Here is a 23407-nt window from a genome sequence, read left to right as displayed (position 1 = left end):
TAGTTATTATTGTTGTTATAGCTATTTTTACTATACTAACCTCATAACCTCAAGCAAGTCACATTACCTCTGTGAGCCTCCATTTCCACGGATGTAAAATGATTTATACATCTTGGCGTTGTTGTGAAGATTAAATAGATTCGTTTGATAAAGCCTTGCTAAGTACTTACTATTTAGTGGTCTCTGAAGATTTAGTATAAAGGAAACATAGCCCCCTGCCCTCAGGGAGCTGAGTGTCCGGTGAAACTGCTGTGAGTGTGGGATTCAGAGTAGCCCACTACTGAAAGAATGCAAGCCTTGTAGTCTGCTTTGGGATGTGTATATTATTGTCATGCATGTCTCATTTACATCATTGGAAGTTCAAGTTTATTGAGGATAAGTGTGCCATGATAGTCATCCTCTTATCTTCTACTACCCTATGGCCCCTGCTTACCCATTGATGCAGCATTACCTTGTAGAGTTCTCACTCAATGAATCCAGCCCAGTTCAGCAAATATTTACCAAGTTGTTCAAGTTGCTGTGCTGGAAAAGGGAGAGTATCATTCACTGAACAGGGTTGAGTTTAAACTCACTTTAGAGGGCAAAGGAGGAACAGTATCATGATTTGGTGATACTACACTAGTGCTAAAAATGCCTGTGACCTATTCAGGAAGAAAGGAAGGCCCCAAAGAAAATTCGGTGGTGAACCTAAAAAATTAATATATTCTTTATTTTTCTCAGTGCTGTTTTGTTTGTATTTCGTGGGAACCAGTGTATTTGCTACAGGCACACAGTTGAGATGTGATCTCAGAGATGGCCATTTACTATGAAATGGCCATCTAATGATGGCCATTAAATGGCCATACTTGTGGCTCAGGATCAAGTCAAGCTGCCTTCACAGTGCCCAGGAGACTCTCTGTGGCCCAGCCCCTGCCCTTCTTTCCTGCTCCCCACCCTGCAGCTCTCCACCTTCCATTCATTCTCTGCTGCGGAACTTCCCCATGCTGTTCCATCTGTACCTATGCTCAAAGAGATCCCTTGGTCTCAAACATCCTTCTGCTCTTCTTCACCTGGCTTCAGGAGACAAATAGGAGGTGACTTCCCAACTAGGAAAGTGCTGCTGGCTCGTGCTAGGTTAGGGCCTCATCCATGAGCACAGCCAGTGTCCTTCTGCCGTTGTTGGTCTTCCCCACTGTATTGTCACTTGTTGATTTGTCCGTCTCACCACCATGTCAGCAGTCAGATCTGGGCTCCTCTCTGTGCCTGGTCCCTAGCAGGTGCTCAGTTATGAATTGTTAACTGAATGATAGATTTGGATGTTGGTTAGATTATTCATAAAGAGGTTGCCATCAGGTTCTCTGTTACCTCTAGCCTGTGAGAGAGATGTTGGACCCGAAGCCCTCTGTCATGAAGGCTGGTTTTGACACTACTGTTGCTCACCAACCACAGTTCTATAAATTTGGGTTGAAGATCTTAAGTATGTCTAGTTACATGAAGCTTTTCCAGACTACCATGACTCATCTATACTGCCTCAGTAATTCTTTCTTTCAGACCCCTTTCATTACTTGGTCTCTACCATACAGTTAACAATGATACCTCACAATAATAGGGACTCTTTTCAGGCTTTACAGAAAGAAGAGACTTAGGTTATCTCATTGAACCTCACAACCCTAGGAACAGGTATTCGTGTTCCTGTTTTGGTGAAGGAGCACCACGTGGTTTACATAACTTGCACAAAGGTCACAGGGCTAGGGAGTGTCAGACTTGGAATCCCAAGCTTAGTGTGTTTGATTCCAGAATCCATTTTCTGTCTCCCATTTTTGTACTACTCACTTCTTAAAGGAAGAGACTAATGAGAGACATTTAGCCTAGTGGTTATTGATCGAGACTTTAAATCAAGATCGCCAAGGTTCAAATCCTGTCTTTACCAATTATGACCTTGAGCAGATCCCTTACTCTCCCTATGCCTCAGTTTCTTCATCTGTACTCTAGGGTTGTAAGGATTTGATGGACCAATGTGTATTAAGAACTTGAAACAGTGCTTGGCATATAAGGTGCTAGTGATCATCATCATTATTATTATCATATAATATTAATTTGTGTCCCACTCTTCAAATAGTTGTTGAGTGCTTCCTGTAATAAGACACTGTTCTGGGTACTAGGAGATACAGTGGTAACTAAGACAAGTCCCTGTCCTGGTGGAGTTTTCACTTTAGAGGGGGAAGACAGGCAATAGAGTAAGTAAATAATTAGAATTAGTGTATGTATTATGTGATATTTTATAATTTCATGTGATGAAATGCTATTTAAAAAATACAATGAGATAATGGGTGGGAGAGTGATACTAATGAGAATTTGTGAACACGTAGTGAGGCCACGGCAGTTCAGCCAGCATCTTGCTTCTACTTGATAAGCTGGAGCAGTCATTGCTTTGTTTTGAAAGGCTGGGCTTTTTATGTCCAGCTGCTGGCTCTTGGGGTAAAACACTTGCCCTACCTGCCCTCAGTGTGGGGTGGTCATCCCTGGAGTAGCAGGAAATTAAGAGATTTGTTGGGGAAAACACAACAAAAAGAACTCCTAAATCGGCCAGGGGTCTCCAGTCTATGAGGGAGAGGCTCCACTCTATTTCCCTAGAGTTGAGGCTGTTCCAAGAAGGTCAGAAGGAAGGTTAGGCCAGCCATTCAAAAGTGCAGTAGTTATTAGCATTATCATAGGATGCTTCATCTCAATTACAAGTATCCTACTGGTTAAGAACATGGGCTTTGGAGTCAGAGAAAGAGGATTTTTTTCCCCTCCCACTTACTTGTGGTGGGGTGTTGGTAAAGTCACCAACTTGTTCTAGCCTCAGTTTCATTGTCTGTAAAATGGAGTTAATAATACCTACTGCAAAGCTTTGTTTAAAGGATAGTTAGCATATGTAAAGAGTCTGGTTCAGAGCCTGGCACATAGTAGGCATTTAATAAAGGAATATTTTAGAAAATAGTTCAGTCTCTCCAGGGTGTTTTAGATATTGGCCATTTTTTGCAGGGTTCATAGGGAGAGAAGATTTAGAAAAAAAATATGCAAGCTACTTCCCATTTCATAACCTTCAAAAACGAGAACAGATAACTTCAAAACTGAGGCTATATCATCCCAGAAAGGATCTTGGATGCCAGAGGAAGATAAAAGAGGGTAAAAGAGCTCTGGTGTGTGAGATCCTGAGTTCAGTTCTTGAGTCTGCTACTTTCTAGTATTAAGTTAAAGTGCTTACTTTTGAATTTGTATCTTCATAGGTCAAAAATATTCAGGTCAAGACTCCTGTATTAACTGGAATTGCAAATAAGCTTACCTGATGGTCCAGTGTGAGCAACTAGAAAACATTAGTTTTAAAATATAAATATGTGTATTTTATCTAATTTTTATCTCCTCTCTCTTTTATACTATTTTATACTATTGCATAAAATTAGATTGAAATCTCAAGATTAAAAGAGAGACATAGTTTATTCTTGTGCCAAAGCTCTTTTGTTTTCACTTGCAATGTGTGGACTTAAATTACTTTAAAAAAAAAAAAAAGGAAGAAAGAAAGAAAGCAAAACTCTCCATCAAATACTTTTGAGAGTAGAAGAATAACTGAACATTTGGCAGTACATCTTTTGTGCACAGCATTGGATGAAGCCCTAAATATTTTCTTCCTTTTTTGTTTAGTGGCATGTTTGGATTGTGATTCTCCCAAAATTTATTTGCCCCACACTTGGCCACTAGTTCACATTTGTTTTGATCTTGATGCCTGCCCTCATCTAAAATAAACAGTGCAGGTAGAGTGAAGAAAAGGCTTAAGAAAAGGATTTAAAAACAGAGAACCACACATTTCTCTTGCGGTTTTTTCAGCACACTGCAGAGCCTGGTGGGTAGGGGAAAAAGGAAGTGTCCTGCAGTGTTCCCCAGTTTTCTCCCTCTAAACTCTCCTAGCACCCTGCACTTGCCTCTGAGCACTGATTCAGTCAGCAGCCTTTGGTCACATTCTTCCTATAATACTACATGCCTGGAGCAAGAAGTCAACGAAAATTCAGGCCCTTTTCTCAAAGAGCTCCCAGTCAGTGGGGAGACAGGCAGGTAAACTGTGACTGAATAGGAAGCGGTGAGTACCACGACGAAGGAGAGAGGGGAGGTGCCTATGCCATGTGGGTCAAGGAGGCAGGCACCGCACTTTGCGAAATGGCCTGGTTATTTAGACAGTGGTGGGAGCAGCATTTTAGTAGAGGGAGGAGAGGAAGCACACGTATAAAGACATGGAAGAGACATACGTACCACAGAAGGCATTCAGAATATGGCACTTGCCTTGTTGAAGTTTGGAGCTCTGTTCATAGCTCTGTTCAGAATATGGCACTTGCCTTGTTGAAGTTTGGAGCTCTGTTCACTGCAGCCCCTCGCTTCCAGAACTACATTCCTAGAGGGCAAGGATCAAATGCCGTGGAACTCAGTTACTTGAACCGTAATAATACATTTTATCTTTGCCACATACCTATGAACACTATCAACACTGAGAAAACTTAGACGCAGAATTGTTAAGTAATATGCCCAAAATCACACAGTGGAACCGGGATTCAAACCTAGACATTTAAGCTCTGGTGCGTGTGTTCCTAATAATTACACTCTGCAATTGATATTGGATACATGCTTAAATTGATTCGAAATGAATGGAAGTAGAAGTAATTGCGTGATAGTTTATTCATTCATTTGTTTAAAAAAATAACATGTAAGGCATTTCTCACTCTGATAGTTGTTGCAACATATTGAGTCCCCATTTACTTTGACTTTGGCTTGTGTGACTGGTAGGAGCTCTCAAAGCTGGAAATGTTCTGTGGGACTCTTAACCTGGAGACTTCAGGTAGATTCAGACCCAAAGTGAAAATGAAAGAGGAGTTTAGGCCTGAAGCAGTGGCAATCTGTGTTGGAAGGAATGTGGAGGTAAAGAAACAGAGGCTATGAAATTGACCTTAAAAATACAGTCTTTAGGGACAGTTTGAAAGAAGTTGAAGACAAGAGTGATGAGGGCAATATAGCTTTAAAAGCTAAAAGTTTTTAGCTTTTTTAAATTGATTTTGAAGAGGTGAGAGAGATATGAGAGAGGTTTGTGATGAGAGCAGAGTGGTAGGGAATAGAGCAAGGAGAGCAGATTTAACTATGGAGAGCAGGTGAGCACCTAGAGAACCATCCATTTATTCATTTATTCTACCAACAAAGCCTAGAGCTCTGCACTGGCCCCTGGGATTATAGATGAATCAAACAGTCCCTGTCCTCAAGATGCTCACAGTCCAGTGACAGAGACAGGAAGATGGAGAGTCTCAGGGCTGTGTGGTACATGTCTGTGAGGGAAGCATATACATGGGAGCTGGGGAGAGATGGGGAGCTGGAGAAGGGCTTGTTAGCCTGATGGTGGGAGAGGAGAGCTTTCCAGGCTGACAAGCAGAGTGTGGCACGGGAGAGACCACAGCTTGTACTAGTTGGCCATTGCTGTCTGCAGAAGGATATTGCCAGGAATGTGCTTTCCAGGAGGTTGTGGTGGGTAAAGGAGGAAGATGGAGTCAGTAACAGTAAGACCTTGGTTCACATCCCTGCTCTGTGCCCGGCGAACCAGGTCTAGTCACTCTACTTTCTGTTTGCTCCTTGACCCTTGTTCTGCTCACCTATGAAATGCAAATGACAGGGTAGGGGGCAAATCCCATTTCTCTCCCAAGGTCTTCATGAAGATGGAATGGGCTGTTGGGTGTGAATGTGCTCACAAAATCTCCTGAGTCTAGCATGTGACTGAAAGGATTCTTTCCAGTGGCTTTGTAAAGGGTTCATCTCGCTTCTGTGGGGAGGTCACACTTTCTGTGTTTTCTCTGCACTTCCCACAACACCTTTCCAACCATGCCCTGGAAGATCCTCTTGAAGTGCATTTGATGTCAATGTAGCTGCTCCTTGGGGTCCACAGGAAGGAAGGAGCAGTCCAAGTGGAGGGTGGACCAGGGACATGGACCTGCCCACCCTGAGCAGTTCCATGTGGAAAGCCAGAAATGCCCTCAGCTATATGTCAATTTCCCAAAATTTCCCATGAAAACAAGAGGGTTACCCTCTTGGGAAATCAGAAACCTGAAAGACTGCACTTATTAGATATGAAGTATCTAACTTTAGGCCATTCACGGTAGAGGGTTTTTTAAAAAGGCAAAGTGTACCAGAAATTATGTTTGTTAAGTGTTAAAAATGGTGCTTTCATTATTCACTTTTTAAAGTTCACTTAATCTCTTCCCCTTTGCTCTGTATTTTTCTGGCTGGTGTTATTCTGAGAACTTACTAGTTAATGTTTGTGAAACATTTTGAAGATGGAGGAAATAGCTATTGACATAGGTAGGTGATGAGTAGTAACATCTTTAAGTGTTCTTTTCCATTTCAGAAATTAAATTCCAAGGCTAAATGTTACCAGCTCTTAGTTGACTTTGCCACCTCATTTTAATGGGAATATATTTTCAGAATGTTACATTTTTGATAAGGGGAATGAACAGGTATTGAGTCCTTACTGTGTGCCCAGCTCTGAGCCAGGTGCCTTAAACTGGTTATTTTTCGTCTTCACAGCAACCCTGCAAGGCAGACAGAATTGTGTGTATTTTTCAGATGAGTAAATTAAATTGCACCTCTGAGAGTTTTAAGTGTCTAAACCCAGGTCAAGGCTAGAGCCACTTTTCAAACCCAAACTCTAAACTTCATGCTCTTGCCATTGCACCATGTAGAATTTTGAATTAAGATCTTTCCTATAACAGTCATTTATTTGGCAGTTTTAGTGACTAACAGCAGATCCATAGTCCAGAATGGTATTAATCAGATTAGATCGTTTCCTTTCTCCAAGACTATTGGGTTACATTTTACGGTGATAAGAACTCTTTCCTCTGACTTAGAGGTTTCAGAAAGGCCACAGGGTTTGGTTTCACACTTGAGTTCGGGTTTTGGTTCTGGCTGAGTGAGAATGGGTACTGCCTGCCCCAGGCCTCACTTCTTCATTCTGTACAGAGTGATTTCAGTTCTTCAAGCCTTGGTTTCCCCAACTCTAAGTGGGGGGAATGACAGTTACCTACTTTGCAAAGTTGTGGGAGAATTAAGTGAAGTAATGTACCTGATGACAGCTATCACCATTTATTATGTGCTAACTGGGGTAGTATTGGAAGGAGTTAATTGTAATTGCCTCCCTAAACCTTTTTCCATGTAACCCTAAGCATTTTTTAATCAGTGTTATCACAAGATCTCCATTTGTTGGGCCTTTGCCATGTTCCTGGCAGGGACTTTGCTGGGCACTTTGTATATACTCCATTACCACATTTATGACATTATAGAGTAATTACTTATTTACTGATTTATTTACTTCCTTGCAGGCAGGAACCCCTTTTTTCTCCTGTATCTCAGGCATTTATCATAATGGCTTCTGGCCCATTGAAGGAACTCATTAATGTTAAGGAAGTTAGCTTGACTTTTTTTTTTTTTTTTTAAACATAGAATGTATTATTTGTTTCAGGGGTACAGGTCTGTGATTCATCAGTCTTACACAATTCACAGCTTGACTTTTGTCCCTTTGTACTGCCTTTCCTCTTCTTTTAAGAACGAACTTCAGTTGTGGGGAGGAGCTATTCTAATGGAGGACAGTATTGTCATTATTAAATTGTGACTTGCTTTAAAATATGCCTGTAACTAAAAAAACAAAACAAAAAAAATTGTTTGCCCTAATTTCACAACAGCTGATTCTGAATATTTGTCAGCCTTTCACTTTTTAAAAAACAAATTTCTGGGATAGAAAGACTGTATCAAGATTAGGAGGAGATTACTAAGCAAATTTACTTTGTATCTGTGATTTTAAAGGACATGGTTACCTAACACAAAGAAGTAAACTCTTTTTATTATTATTGTTATTATTAACATATAATGTATTATTTGTTTCAGGGGTGCAGGTCTGTGATTCATCAGTCTTACACAACACACAGAGCTCACCACAACACCACAACACAACACACTCTTTTCAGTACCTGAGTGTATACATGTATCTATTCAAATTATTCTTAGGGACTTATTAAATTAGTCCTAAAAGGTTCTTATCTGAGAATTATATATCATGCAGTTTGAATTTTAGTAGAATTTTAGTATAATTTTGAAATCCTACCATGTGTTTTAAAAAGTCTTACCATTTCTGAATTTTTAAAATGCCAATTTTACTCATGCCCAATTAGTATGAATTAGTGAGATTTTAAAAGCATATCTTGAAAGACAAAAGATTATTTGTGAAGACATAACTATTAACTTATTTATTCTTTGTTCTAATCCAAAATTCTCTGTTGTTATAAGGCAAATCACAAACATCCATAGAAATACAGCTATTTTTCTTTTTTAAAATATAGAACAATGAAGAAATTGAGGTGAAGGAAAATTAAGAGAAGAAAAAAATAACATGAATTCAGAAGTAAAGTTTGTGTCTAAAAAGAATTAAACTTTTCAGCGAGATTCTATGCTCTTTCTTTAAACACAGAGGGCTACTGATTTACCACTTGTTTTTCTAGCAATATTGCAAAAAGGAGACCCAATTAATTACAAGATGCAGAGTCCATAAAACTAAAGCAAACCCGTCATACAGAGGACAAAGAATGTTAGTGGTTCATTGTCATAACAAAGTGTTTGTCTTAAAGTAGACAAATATTCTGATATGTGGTATTTGTGATTTTTTTTTTTTACCTCTCCACATTGCTTCTTGTTCGTGAGATTTTTAATAAATATGTATTAAGAAGATCTCCGTAGGTAGGAAAGAGAGAGGGAGACGCTTAAGAAGCGTGGCGTGGAATGCTGCTTGCCAGTGTCATACATTCATAAGATGTCCTTGAAGATGGAGCACAGAACAGAGATCAGGGAAATTTTGGCAGCTGCAGTTGGGAAAATAAATGGCTGTTGTGTGATTGGGCAGATCCTAAAAGCAGGCTCCTGCTCAAACCATGTAATTAAGAAAAGTGGGAGCTTTTGTCCAAGTGCAGAATGTTCATAATATCAGAGTTTGTCAGCAGGAGCTTTTAGAACGGATCAGTACTTTTCACTCTCTGATCCAGGGAACGGTTTTCTTATAAATCATCTTCTCTCCTTGCTGTCCTCCTGAAGGTTGCTGCCAGGCGATAAGGCAGACTTAGATTGTAACCTTGCTAATACACAGTGATTTAGGTGAAGGAGAGCCCGAATTACAGTCCGTTTCAAGAAATGCGATTTTTATTCGTTTGGGCTCCTATGTGTCCTCTAATGTAGGATAAGAGTGTGGCCAAGGAGAGATCCAGCAGGACAGCTCTGGGAAGGAGATGGAATAATATTTAATACTGTGACTCCAAACTGGTTTGAAGGATTTGACATTTTCTTTCACTTTTAAAAATAACTTCCTTTCAAATTATAAAAGTGCTGTATTTTCAACATAAAACAAAAAACTTGGAAGATAAAGATAGAGACAAGTATAATCCCACACTTTATTGTTAGCATTTTTATTTTTCCCTCCTATACTGTGCATGTTTATATAATCAAGATAATCAAATTTTTTTATTTCACTTTATTCTACATTTATCATATGCATTTTCTCAAGCTGTCAAACCCATTATGCACATCATTTTAACAGCTGAAAATACTGGATCATAAAACTATATAATAACTTACTTAGTCATTCCCCTTTGTTGGGCCCTTAGGTTGTTTCTGTTTTTTCACTCTTTTAGATACACTTTTTATAATGTATCTTATTTTGCATAATTTCGGTCTTCAGAATTCCAGATTCTTTTCTTAGCTTCAGAATGGATTCTTGGGTCCAAGAATCTGAACATAAGGTTCAGAAAGATTGTGTCTAATTACATTTCCACCAATGATGATAAGAGAGACTATTTTACTGCACCTTAAAGCTTGCCAGTTGCGAACCTTGGATTTCTGTGTTCTCTGTAAACAAGGTGTCTGCAAATAATTCAAAGATACACTTCTCCCAGCCCAGGCCTGCATTCTCACCGAAACTGATATGATCAAGTCCAATTTTACGCATACCCATCTGCCTTCCCAGGGGGTGTCGAGGATGAATGGTAGTCCCAAACACCTCGCTGAGTTAGATGAGGGATAACATTCTCCTATTAGATCAAAAAGTCCTTTTTTCGAATGTATCCTTCTTATTAAGAAAAAGAAGAAGAAAGGAAACAGAAGAAAAGGAAGAAAGAAGAAAGAAATTCAGAGAAGGAAGAAATTAAAAATAAAATTCAAGTGTGATAAAGTAATTTTCAAATTTAAAACTGCCCTATCATAATGGTGTTCAGGATTTTTTCAGTAATGAACATATGGATATAACATGAAATTGTGTGAATTATCCATGGGTCTAATTTATCGTGGCCACTTATACATAACATTGAATTACTGAGAACCATTTTATTTCACTCAGTATCTTTAGCTTCAAAATGACCCCAAATAATCTCTTTCCTTTAAATGGCACAATTGGAAGAGCCATTGGCATTATACAATTCTTAACAAAGAGAAGGTTGCCTTGTGCAGATTTTTCTAGATACTAACTTCCTCTAATCCCTTTTACTATCATCCCCATCTCCACCCAGCTTTGTTAAGAAAACAAATATAAAGTTTCACAATAAAAAATATTTTATTTACATTTCTGAAGAATTTAATCTGAGTGTGCATAAGACAAATTCAGAGATGTGACCCATGATATCTGTATCATGATATAGATACGGAATAACACATTGCTTTGTACAGCTGGATCTATGTGAGTTTGCCCACACTCTGCGTCCGGGAACCAGACATTTTATAAATAAAAATACAATATTTATGTTTACATGAATTGTGTCATTGGCTATTCATTATGCATCAGAAGGTAAGCTCAACTTAGTCTGGGGACAGTTTTACAAATGACTCATTAACGTTCTTTGTGTGGAAGATGTGGGTAACCCATCTACCATCACAACTGGTTCCCGCCGCAGCAGGTGCTCATAGTTTATCATGAGACATTTTGGTTATTTTGTCCACAATAAACATTCAGAGTTTGGAAGCTTGGACGGTTGGATAGGAAAGGAATTGTTTTCCAACTGAATTTCTAATTAGATCTAATATTTTTGCAGGAAGCCTAAGAGCTTGGCCACGAAATTGCATTTATATTGAAATGAATACATTTGCACTTTTCAGATATATCTTTAAAAAAGAAAGCTTATCAAAAGTTTGAAAGCAGGGGCGCCTGGGTGGCTCGGTGGGTTAAGCCTCTGCCTTCGGCTCAGGTCATGATCTCAGGGTCCTGGGATCGAGCCCCACATCGGGCTCTCTGCTTAGCATGGAGCCTGCTTCCTCCTCTCTCTCTGCCTGCCTCTCTGCCTACTTGTGATCTCTGTCTGTCAAATAAATAAATAAAATTTTAAAAAAAAGTTTGAAAGCATCTTTATTGGCCATTTTGGAAAAGAGGACTAAATTTAGGGCTCGGGAGGTCATGAGAGAAAGGTCTCCTCGTTTTATAATGAACAGAATGGTCATGCCATCCCTCAGCTCTGGAGAGTTTGCTGGAAAAGTCTGTTAAAACCAAAATAACCAGGAGTTTGACTAGGACTGGGCATACGGGAAATCATTTTAGGCCCAAACAGAAGCCCTAAAGATATAAAGGAGGCCAATATTTATTTAGGAGGGAAAATGTGTGTGATGTATCTGGGGAGGAATATTAAGAACTCAGATTTCTGTGAATTTGAGAAGAATGTCTAAGAGAAATTAAATTTTGATTATGCTTTTCATATCCATGCTGGCCTTGCTATTTTAAGTATTGATGCCTCTTGTTCTCTCCAGCGGCTGCTGATTTTTTAAAAATCCTGACTACCCCCACTGAGAATACTTTTGGCATGCCTGGTATTCCTCTCCAGTGAAGAAGATGCTGTTTCAAAGAAGTAATGCCTCAAGCTTACCTCCCTGTTATAAAGTCATTGGTCTAGGATGTTAGCATTTAGATCTGAAGCAGGACATGTCCATCAAATACCAGGACAAGTCTGCATGTATTTCATGTATGTGCTCTTTGGTAAGGAGGGAGAGTCATTAGAGAAACTCTGAAGGGAACTGCTTAATGAGAGGGGTATATGCAATTGATTTTAGTTAATTACTTGTTTATCTGCCCTCCTCTTCCATCCTCCTAACTTGAACCCTCTAAGGTCAGGGACAAAATTTTTTTTTTCCTGGATTCCTAGAACAATGCCTTGGTCTGTAATAGCATTCAATAAACTTGTGTTGAATGGAACACACTTGTTTTAAGGATATGCCGGGAATTTATTACCATGTAACTTCCTAGAGTAAATAGGTCTTTCAGGTTATTTGTGCATCTACCCAAAGGTACTATTAAACTGTCAGCATGTTTTCCCCAGTTAGAATTAAATATTTTTTCTAGAGCTTTCTAGTTACTCTCCAGCAGAATTACAGAAACTTGGTACAAATGGTTTTGAGAGACACGAGTGCAGTCGTCAGCCAGATTCTTCTGCTCCAGGGACCTTTGTGAATCATCACCTGTAATCTGGTTTGGGGGTGAGGGTGTGGGTATATTCCCAAGTTCCCTTTTCCTAGAGTGATCAGGTCATCAATCTCAGCCCCTGCTCCTGGGCCCTATTAATAACATGTGTCTCCTTCCCAGTTGAATCATAACCAGGAAAGCATTGCATTTAGAAAAAAAAAATATTAATCTGAAGGGATTTGAACGAATTAAAGCCTCTTGAAGAGAAGGAGGGGAGAGTACGGATTTTATGAGCTGATGGACGAAACTTAAAAAATATGAAATTGGGGGGTTGTAAGGACATTTTTAGTATCTTTCAAGGAGCAGGAAGAGAAGTGAGGAATTATTCCTAAAAATAATATCTGTCTTCAGGAACACAGAGCCTGCTATGTAATTTTCTAACTTTGGGGATTTGTTTTTCAGGCTTTCAAAAGGCGGGCTAGTTGCACTAGTCTGGGTTGCACCACCAGTGTCTGACATACTGCGTGTCAGGATTTTATAAGGGTTAAGTGGGAAATGCCTACAAAGAGAATTAGGACTTTTATTTTTGTCCTCATGAATAATTTAAATCTATTTCTTTAATGGTTCGATTCAGTGACTGCCCTTGGTAAACATTATTCTTCATGCTCTCGGGAGCGCTTGTTCTATTACATAAGGGTTAGCCTTTATACATAAATTTTCAAAAGTCCTTCCAACATGGTGAAAGAAAACACCTTTAAATACTCATTAAAATATTGAACAAAGTACGTGTGTGTGTCTCAGATGCACACACCTGAGACATGTTTGCAATCAGAACATTCTATTAACACCGTTCTCATTTCTGGGGATGCTGACATTTAGAGGACGCTGGAGGTAGAAGGGAGAGTGTTTAGGAAAGAAGCATCATATTCCTGTGACCTTCTTAGGTTCTTTCCTCTTGATCCTTTTGCTTGAATCGAGCATCATGGCCACCCCTCTGCCAGAAAACCAGAAGTTGAGGTTGGCCGTGATGGGGGTAGAAGGGCCCTTCCCTGAGCTTGTGGATGATGAATGTCAGTAGTGAGTTCTACAGTGGCCCAGGTTCCTGTAACATAAAGTCGGAACCTTATATGTGTCTCACAAAGTAAATCCTGAGAGCGTAAAGTGGGTTAAGATGTGTAAATGCAAAACTGTGCAGTATATTATTGGACTGCCATTTTTGTGGAAAATATTAGAGCAAGACCACGCAGTATGGCTGACAGAATTGGTGAGGGGGCTGCAGGAAGACCTCCAATGTGGTTCTCTGGTGCCCGGGACAGTGACTGTCCTTAGTTGTGAGGAGGAGGACCAGCCCTCTAACTCTAGCCTGACTCTCCCCAAATTTGAGCAAATGAAAACCTTGTCAAGACTGAGGGACAGAGGGAGCTGTGAGAAATTCATGAGAAATTCATTTCACCATGAGAAATTCATGGTGAAAGAAATATTAAAGGAGGCTTTAAATACATTTTCAGAATTTTATAGTGGTCTTGCCTAATACACTTAAAGGGCCTTTTGGCCTCAGGACATGCTTGCTCTCTGCTCTGACGTGTAGAACCTTCAGCAGTCAGTATTTGTTTGGTTAATGAATTAATGAATTCTGAGAACAAGAAATTATATGAAAAGAATGATTTGGGGAGGAGGGGAAGTTTGGCTCTTTGATTGTATTGCTACTCTTAGAATCAACTGGAGGATTTCAATCTGGAGACGAAGGATTGCCATTCATGTACGTAAAATATGTGTGTGCATTTTTCTGGTGAGAATGAGCGAAGACATTCAACAGGTTCTCAAGGGGGTCCTTGTCAGCTGAAGATTCAGCCCCTCCTCTTGAATGAATGCCTCTTAAAATCTATATTTGAAATAATATCTAAATGTATGCCTGGCATATAAATAGGTACTCAGTAAGTGTTCTGTCCTCTTTTGTTATATGTAAAATTGGGATAACTTTCGCACCTTTTTGGCTTGTACTTTACAGGGTTGTTAGAAGGATGTAGTGAACTATTGAGCATGCAAGGGCCTTCATTCATTCAGTAGTCCTTAATCCAAACCTACCAATCGTCAGGCCCTGTTCTACATGCAGGAGATGCTATAATAAACAAAACAGCTGTGGTCTCTGTGCTATGGAGCTCAGAGTTCAGGTCACCCTTTTTGTGACCTGTAAAGTGCCAGATTCAGTAAGTTATGGAGATAGACATGTCTCTGCATGTCTGTTCAAGTACATTTTTATATGGCCACCCCTTACTGTCTCCTTCCAGAAAAGGAAAAGTAAACCCTCATCTAAATGTCCATGTCTGCACTGTCACACTGTACACTGTCCCTATACTCTTGTGTACTCTTGCGTAGAGCTGGGCTTAAGTTCCCACTTCCTGCTCTAACTGGCAGTGTCACCCTGAGCAAGTCATTTCCCCTTTCTTTTCCTTAAAATTATGGCATTAGGCTCCATGGTCCCTAATGTTCTCTGATACCTGTCTTGCATCTACATCATGAACTCAGTGAGGGCTAGCTCCTTGTCTTTGTTGTCTCCATATCCTGAGGGCCCAGCACAAGTGCTTGGCATTCTGGGGCTCTATCTCTATTCATCTAACATTCCCAGATCTAGCCAGAATGTAAATAAACCTATTTTTTTTTAATGTGCATTTGACCTGACAAGTCCAGGAAATAGTGTAGCAGATGCCTTGGGTGGACAATAATAAGAGGTGGGATTGAGCAGATAATTAGGGATATCAGGAAGGACCCAGGATTGTGGTGATGGAGATGCTATCAAGAGCTTTTTTTTTCAGTAGCACCCTGAGAAAGAGGCTGAGCCCAGCCCCTGCTTCTTACCTCCCTCCACAGAGATTAATGACGCTGAGTGGTGATCCAACAGCTGCATGTGTGAGGCCTTCCCTCTTGCTTTTGTTGTATATTTTGCTGGGGAAAAAAAAAAAAAATTGGTGGGAGGGGTGAGGTTAATGCGTTGAGTGTGAGTAATTAGTCATTCAAACCATTGACATTTACAATGACAGGATTTGAGTGCCTGCGTTATTGTGCACTGCTCTAATAGTTTATCCCTGAAATTTTCTGCCTGTATAATGTTTCTTAAAATATATCACAGAAACATAAAAGATTTAATGCAGTGCTTTGTACAACCATTAGAGTTTGACGTCAACTGAACCTCCTCAGTGCTCTATCCTGGATGCTCACTGTAATTCTGTTCTTAATTATGCCATTCAGAAGAGAGAAGGAGGGCAAGTCAGGGGTTTGGAACCTGGTCAGCTGCAAAGTCGGCCATGTGACCCACACAGACTGTTTCATGAAAGTACATAGGCACACTTGAGTAACTGATATATTTATTTGCAATGAAAATTGTGCTGTTAGAATATCAAAAGCCTGGAGAAGGAAGTGTTCTGATCTTTCTGAGCCAGCCTCTGTGCTTATTGGAGGGTATGGATTACCTCTGGTTTGCTTCCTATGTTGAGATTACAGGTGTCCTCTCTTTACGATGTATCAGGTAAACTTCAAATATTATAGTTTCATTTTCTTGAGTTTGATATCATTAGATCTTGGCCATTTCTCTTATTTTCCGAGTATGTTTTAAAATCCTCTTGATTCACTTGTGTGTCACATTTCATTCTGACATTTTACATTTGTGATTCTTTTTTTAAGCCTGTCTTGTATCCTGGGATGCACCATTAAGACCAATGAGGGGTCTCATTACATGATGTATATTAACACATTTGCAAGTATTTCTCAGCTTTAGTACATTTTTATTGAGCAAACTCAGTGTGCATGTGTGTATTTTCATCAGTTCTTTCTGAGAACACAAAACGATAACTGTAGAATGTGTTCAAGGCAAAGAGAGCTCCCCTCCCATAAGCCAAGAATGACTTGACCTAATTTATAGGTTTGGTTGGTTGAAGTAGCTCAGTACCGAACACTGCATCTCGTGGATCATTCTTTTCAGAGGTTCGGGCCCAATTAGGGTTCAGATGGGGCTATAGATGGGGCTCAACTCCAGGAGTCAGCATAATTTAGGAAATCCACATAAGATGTAAGGAGATGAAAGCTGGTTGGGGAACTGAAATTACCTTGCTGCAGACTTGGTACTTCCTAGGCGTCTCTGGAGCAGGGAAACCTGTGAGATGTTCACATGGATGAGGGCTGGCTTTTGCAACACACATCTGTGAGGCAGGCATCCAGTGAACGAAAAAGATGAACCCGGCTCTCAGGTGATCATCAATTGTCATGGTTCCATAAAATCTCAGCACGCTTAGGTATGATTTACATTCTTCTTCATACTCCATCATTAATGCCCCAAAAGCTGCCTCAGTGCAGGATATTTTCTAGGTGCTTGTGGGGCAGCCTTAACAAGGGTAACCTGAGAAAGATGAAGAGCCGGGAACGTGTTCTCGAGATTGTGGGGCTGGCTTGTTTGCCACTACGTCAAAAGGTAGCAGTGTGTAGCCCTGTGGTTCTGCCAGCCCCAACTCCTGAACTGGATAAAGTCTGTTTTTAAATTCCTTATCAAGTTGGCAGTGCTCCTTGTGTTTGTTGCCTGGACACCTGACTGAGTGAAGCAGTGAGACAACACTGCAAATGGAGACGCTGCTCAGACCCAGGAGGCCCAACGGTGGGGCAGAGCAGAAACCTGCCTCCCCACCAGGAGTTGTGATGATGCCCTACGACATCATCTCCATTAGCATGTGCCCCCCTTGGGCACATCTCCCTCGTGTTTTCCCGGACAGAGCAGCAGAATAGACTTTGTTTGGATACAGCTTCTATCAATGCTGAGAAGAGCTTGATTTAAGATTCTTCTCAGAAACCCTTTGTTTTCTCCTTGCTGTCTGGACCAGCCTTCCAGAATCTCACAGTTGACCTGAATCCAAGAAGTTCCGATGATGTGGTAAGCAGAGCCACTTAAGTTACTTACATGATGATAAAGAATCTTAGAAGCTCCTCACCTTCCTCAGTCTGCCTTATTCCCCTGACTCCCCTTGAGACTTCTTTTTTGTTTGTTTGTTTCATTTCCCATTTGTGATCATTCAGAAAAGGAAACAATTAGAGGAACACCTACCTAGGGCATGATGAAGAATAACAATTGTAATGCTTCCAGGCATTCATTCTGAAGAGAAACCTGCACGGGAGGCTTTATTCCAATTTACAAAGAGGAAACTGAGGTAGAATATTCAAGTCACCTGCCTGAGATTACATAGCTAATAAGTGGTAGGACTACAGTCTTAAGTCAGCTGATGCCGTGACTAAAAACTTACTTCTTTTTCACTTTATCACTTCTGCTTCAGTGAGAAAATAAGCAAAAAACCCACCAAAATAAAACCCCCCAAAATCTCTGAGTATTGATGAGGTTGTGCAGCAACTGGAACTTTGATACTCTGCTGGTGGGAGCAGTTGGTGTAAGTTGGTGCCACCATTTAAAAGAGATACTGACAGTGTCTACTGCACAGAACATACATATACTCTGACCTGAAAATAGATTCCCAGGAATACTGCCAACAGAAATGTGTGTGTATGTAAATCATGAGACGTGTGTGTAATGCTCAGAGCAGCATTATCTATAATAGTTAAAAACCAAAAACGACTGAAATATTTATCAACAGAAGTGTAAATAAAATGAGATAGTTTCATAATTTCACAAAGGAATTCTCTACAGCAGTGGAGAAATAAAACCTACCACTATATCTAATGACATGGATGACACCCAGACATAATGTGTGAAAAGACATAAAAGAGTACATATTGTGTGATTCCATGTATATAAAGTTCAAAAGCAGATAAAACTAATCTAGATAAAACTAATCAGTTACCTTGGGGGTGGGTGTGGTGGTGAGAATGATGGAGGTAGGGACAAAAGAAAGGCTTCTGGGATACTAGTCATGTTCTATATCATGGTCTGACGGTGAACACTCACGTGTGAATCGTGTTCTCTTTGTAAATATTCTTTGAGTTGTACCCTTAAGGTTTACATGTTTAACTACATGTATATGAAAGTGCTTGTCCCCCCAAAATTCTCTCAGCAGCCAAATGGTGATAATAATGGAAGATGCTAGTTGTCAGATGTCTGCTAAACCTTGCTTTCCACGTCTATGAGATGTAGCGAATATTACGATATGCCTCATTGCCTTTTTGTGAGGACTCAGTGAGAGAAGTCACATCAGACGATTGGTAGAGTGACTTTAATAAATATCAGTAATGGCGAATTACATTCCCGCCACTATTCAGGTACTTTCTATACCTCATGTCACCACCTTGCAAGACGGGTGGCTTTGTTCCCATTTTTCAAATGAGGAAAACTAAGGCTTCTAGAATTTCAGTCACTTCCCCCAAGGTCACGCAGCTGGTGAATGGCAGAGCATGATTCCATTTCCAAAGGACTGGTCAAGGTCAGAGGTGACAGAAGTCCTATCATGAAGGACAAATAAGAAATGTGATAGGATAGAGTGCAAAAGTGGGACTGCTGGGCTGCATTTGGGGCCAGGGAACCTGGGTGCAGGCCCAGACTCTGCCCCAGTTTCCCGTGATGACAGAATTCACTGGATGTCTCTGGAATTCATCTCAAACATGAGAGTTTTGAACTAGATTTTATTTCCTTAAGTGCCTTCTGGCTCTGCAGTTTTGTGATTCTCTGTTTGTCATGCCACACAGGACCTCTTTTTAACCAGGCCCCATGAGCTTACATCCGTTTTCCATATAGAATGTATTATGTATTCTAGCTTCATCTTCTCAATACTTTCCCTGAATCCCATCCTGTAAAGCAGGGCTAATTGCTCCTCTCCTGTATGCCCACAGTCCTCCTAGGAGCCATTTACCTATCTGTGTCCTCAGTAGGCTGTAAGCTCCTTGAGGGTAGAGACTGAGATTTATTCATCTTTTTTTTTCCCATGCATGCTGCCTGGAACAGTTCACACATTTGTGGAAACCTTTGTTTAATTAACTATTTGAATCCAAATTTAATTTAAATTTAAACTATTTACTTTTCGAGTAAAGTGTGAGAGGATAGCCTTGGGCTGTGCTGGACCTAAGGTAGGACCTAGAGAAAGCTCTACCTTTATGTCTTTCATTTTATTTGAGGTCCGGGAGGAACAGTCACAGAGTGGCTAAGGAGAAAAATCATTAGATGACTTTGTAGCTCCCCAGCATGTGCTTATGAAATCTGAAGTTTGATCAGTGCTTAAGCATCGGTGAAAATCTAAACCCTTCCCATATGGAACTGCCCCACTTAATTTAATGTCATTTTACTTTATGAGATAGTTAATAAACAGGTACTGTATTTGATCTTGTGAGCGTAGCCCTCTATATTTAGTTTTTCAGCTTTAATGGAACTATAATTTTAATCATGATTATTACTTTACATTTTAATTATAATTTGGTGTGGCTTAAGTATACATTTCTGAGAGTGATTGTGTAATGAAAACAGGAATTAGCTTTTCATTAACAAAATAATGGGAGAGTTCCCACTGCATTCTAGTCTGTGTTCAAAATCCATGGGCTGGCCTAAAAATAGCAAGGGGAGTTTAACATTTTGGTTAAAAACATGCTTCTAAATTGGCTGTGTTCACAACCCAGTCTCCTTTGCTCCATCTTGCTTTATCTTGTCCTCTTTCTTTTCAAAACATAAAATAAAATAAAATCTTGAAAGAGACTTTACTTGTGTCTTTAAATTTCATGAGGCTTATTTTTATTATTTTTATTTTTATTTAGATAATTAGCACCATGGAGCCACAGGTGTCAAATGGCCCGACATCCAATACAAGCAATGGACCCTCCAGCAACAATAGAAACTGTCCTTCTCCCATGCAGACAGGAGCAGCCACAGATGACAGCAAAACCAACCTCATAGTCAACTATTTACCCCAGAACATGACCCAGGAGGAATTCAGGAGTCTCTTTGGGAGCATTGGTGAAATAGAATCCTGCAAACTTGTGAGAGACAAAATTACAGGTATGCTCTTCTTCAATATTCAAGGCTTAGACTTAGTAGCTACGTTGTTCCATTAGATGTTCAGAACTTAGCAGAAATGCACACAGATGGTGAATACATCTGAATGTCTGCAGTGTGTATCCTGCATTCAAGGATGGCATGGGTACACAGTCATAAACTCACCCATGCGTGTACTCCACATAAAACCAGATTGCAGATTGGGAGGATTGGGAAGCAGATGAGGATGTTGGAACTTCCTTGAGCTTTACTTTTTGTGAAATAACCCTTTGGTTTTATCCCCTTTTATTCTGAATCAGCCACCCCTTCCCTTTGTTCTATAGTTCTCCGTTCTGCCCTCTGCCCTCCCTGTCCTCCACACTAGTTTTTATCTCTTCCTTTCTTCTCAAGCATTTGGTTTGTGTGTGTCCAGTGTTCTCCCATGTGTCTGAGACAGTGTTTTAAAGGGGGGCCATGGTGAACTTTGGAAGGAGATCACAACAGTCCATTGTCCCTGGGGAGAGATAGTCTCTAAGGAGAGCAGATTATTCTGGAATAAAACTACTCCGCAGGAAGAAGGAAAAGCTTAATGAGGATCTGCAGTTGAGGTATTTTATTTCATTTCGTTTGGTTTGGTTTTGAAGATACTCTTTGAGAAGGCAGAGACTTTTTACTGGAAAGTAAAACAATACCTGATCAACTTCAGTACTTGAAATTTTTAGCTTCTGATTTTTTTCCGAATTGACAACTATTTGTTGAGGACCTCATGTTCGCCAGACACTATAATTCTTTGTGGTAACGTTTCCGTGTAATCTTTTTGGAAGTGAGAATATTTCCTCAGATGACTGATGGCTACGTCACAACAGCAATGCAGCTGCTGTGCCATGGCGCTCTGCTCCCAAAATCATTCGCCCTCAACTGAGTATTTGGCGTTTTCCAGGACTGACTTTTGTTTCCCTTTCCCTGGGCAGATTAGGTGACAAGTAACTGGCCTATCTTAGAAAAAGGAAATTCTGTCATTAAAATAGGAAGATACATCAGCTTGATTTTCAGTAGGGGAGTCTGTGTGTGTTGCTCTACGTGTTCTCCAGTTCTTCTGCTTCACGTGCAAATCTGTCTCCCATATAAATTAAATTACTTTGCAAAATCATAAAACTAAAATGACTGTAGGAAATAAAAGTCACGTAACCCTCCAAACATAATTTCCTCATCTATAAAGTTGGAAAAGAATATTGATCTCAAAGGGCTTATTGTGAGGCTGAAATGAGAGACTAAATATAGATAGGACCACCTAGCATGGTTCCTCGTGTCCAGTGGTCTCATGGTAAATGGGAGACGTTATTATTACAGATACAGGTAGTAGGTTACAAGGAGAGCGGCTGAACAGAGACGTTTTACCAAGGTTTCCAAATAGGGCCAGGGCTTAGAGGATCTTATCTGAGTACGCTGGATCATCCATCCTTTAACAGAATTGCCTGCACTCTCAGAAAGCCAATGTTTAGATTTCTGAATAATCTTTATATAATAGGATGATAATTCAAACAAAATTAAAACCAGTTAACCATATGATTCTTCCTCCCACTCCTGTATAGAAAATGTATTTTTGGTGGAGCCTTACCTCCTAAATAGGGACTCTGCCAGCTATATTAGTGAATGTTATTAATCACCTTTTCAAAAGAATTCCCTTAGAACTGTAGTGAGATTTTTGAAAAGTACTGATTCATGGTGTTGTTCCTTGTTTTCTAAAGACACATGTTTAAACAAGCAGATTCCTTTACTGAAAGAATGCTAATTTGGTAGTTCACCGAGTGGATTTGAATAGGAGTGACAGCTTCGAAGACAGCCTTTAATTTGGTATACAAAACCAAAATTGTCAACTTTGGTTTGTTTAGCACCCTCTCCAGCACAAGCAGAGACATACAGTAGCATCTGAGCTTAAAGAAGAAGCTTATGGGTTGAAAGCAGAACTATAATTCAGGCATAAATTTATAATTATGCATTTTTTAAATTTCAGGCAAAAATTTTTTTTTTATTTGCAAAGAACTTATGGGAACGAGGCAAGGAAATATAGAGACCAGAGATATTTGCCCTCATTTGGTAGCAGTGTTTAATAAAAGTAGAACTTGTGGTTGTAAAGAGCGCTTATTAAATTCTTCATTTACACTACCTAATTAATTCTAGCATTTTAAATTAACAGTGAAACTGGTCCCTGCTGTACCATTCCATAGATGCAGCATATTTCCTCCATCCACCAGTTGTTCAGGTTTAATTGACTACGCTAAAAGTCAGAGAAGGAGGGAGAGATAGGGCTGTGGGGAGGTGGGGAAGGAGTGAGAATCGCTCTAATGGAAGACCCTCTGAGGCCTACATTTGGTGGTAAGTGATAACACAGGCTGGGAGAGGTGAGGTGTAACGCCAGCCAAGTTGAAAGGCTGCTGCTGGTGGTTCAGAAGTCAGGGTGAATGACATCATAGGTATTTTTGTTGCCCTGATTTTTAACATCCCAGTCCCCACTTTTCCTCCAACACCTCCTACAGATCTCAATACATCTCGATCCTGTGAAGTTTACAAGGAGTTCTAAATATCTAGTGGGAGGATTGGGGGGTGGGAAGTGGCAAAGAGATAAGAATTCAAGATTAAGATTTTCCAGCCCCAGCCACTCCCCAAGAGAATGGATTCCCTTAGAAGGTACCGGCTTGTCGAATTAAGAGAAAGAGAGACACTGAGAGGAAGAGAAGGAGAAAGAGACTTGTTGTGGATGGCGTTGCATGTAGACTAGGTTCCCTCCTGGCTGTGGGTTGTCAATGAATGCACCATTTGAGAACACATAGAGGGAATTTGGGCATGGACTTAAATGTTTGGTGCTGAGGACATATGCTATCATTTATAAAGTAGTTAGTCTATGCTAGGTACTTGCTCAGCGCTGAACATACATTATTTGATGTAACACCGAGAAGAACCTCCATCTTCTTAGATGAGGACACTGAAACTGTGTGAGGTCA

General features: G+C 40.1%; 1 protein-coding gene across 5 annotated transcripts in view; it reads left to right on the top strand.

Annotated features, from left to right (window-relative positions):
* ELAVL4 (ELAV like RNA binding protein 4) overlaps positions 1-23407 on the top strand; it is an 89543-nt gene that overhangs the window by 17334 nt on the left and 48802 nt on the right. For 4 of the 5 annotated variants that reach the window (XM_032846651.1, XM_032846655.1, XM_032846654.1 and 1 more), the window contains exon 2: positions 20189-20429. In XM_032846651.1, the coding sequence (XP_032702542.1) occupies positions 20189-20429 (241 nt within the window). Of the gene's footprint in view, positions 1-17325; positions 17376-20188; positions 20430-23407 lie in introns of all 5 variants that reach the window. The other variant, XM_032846656.1, reaches the window with a different exon arrangement.

The sequence above is a fragment of the Lontra canadensis genome, unplaced genomic scaffold (assembly GCF_010015895.1).
Source record: "Lontra canadensis isolate GAN:19392208 unplaced genomic scaffold, GSC_riverotter_1.0 scaffold179, whole genome shotgun sequence".
NCBI lineage: Eukaryota > Metazoa > Chordata > Mammalia > Carnivora > Mustelidae > Lontra > Lontra canadensis.
This window is presented reverse-complemented; position numbering and strand designations above follow the sequence as displayed.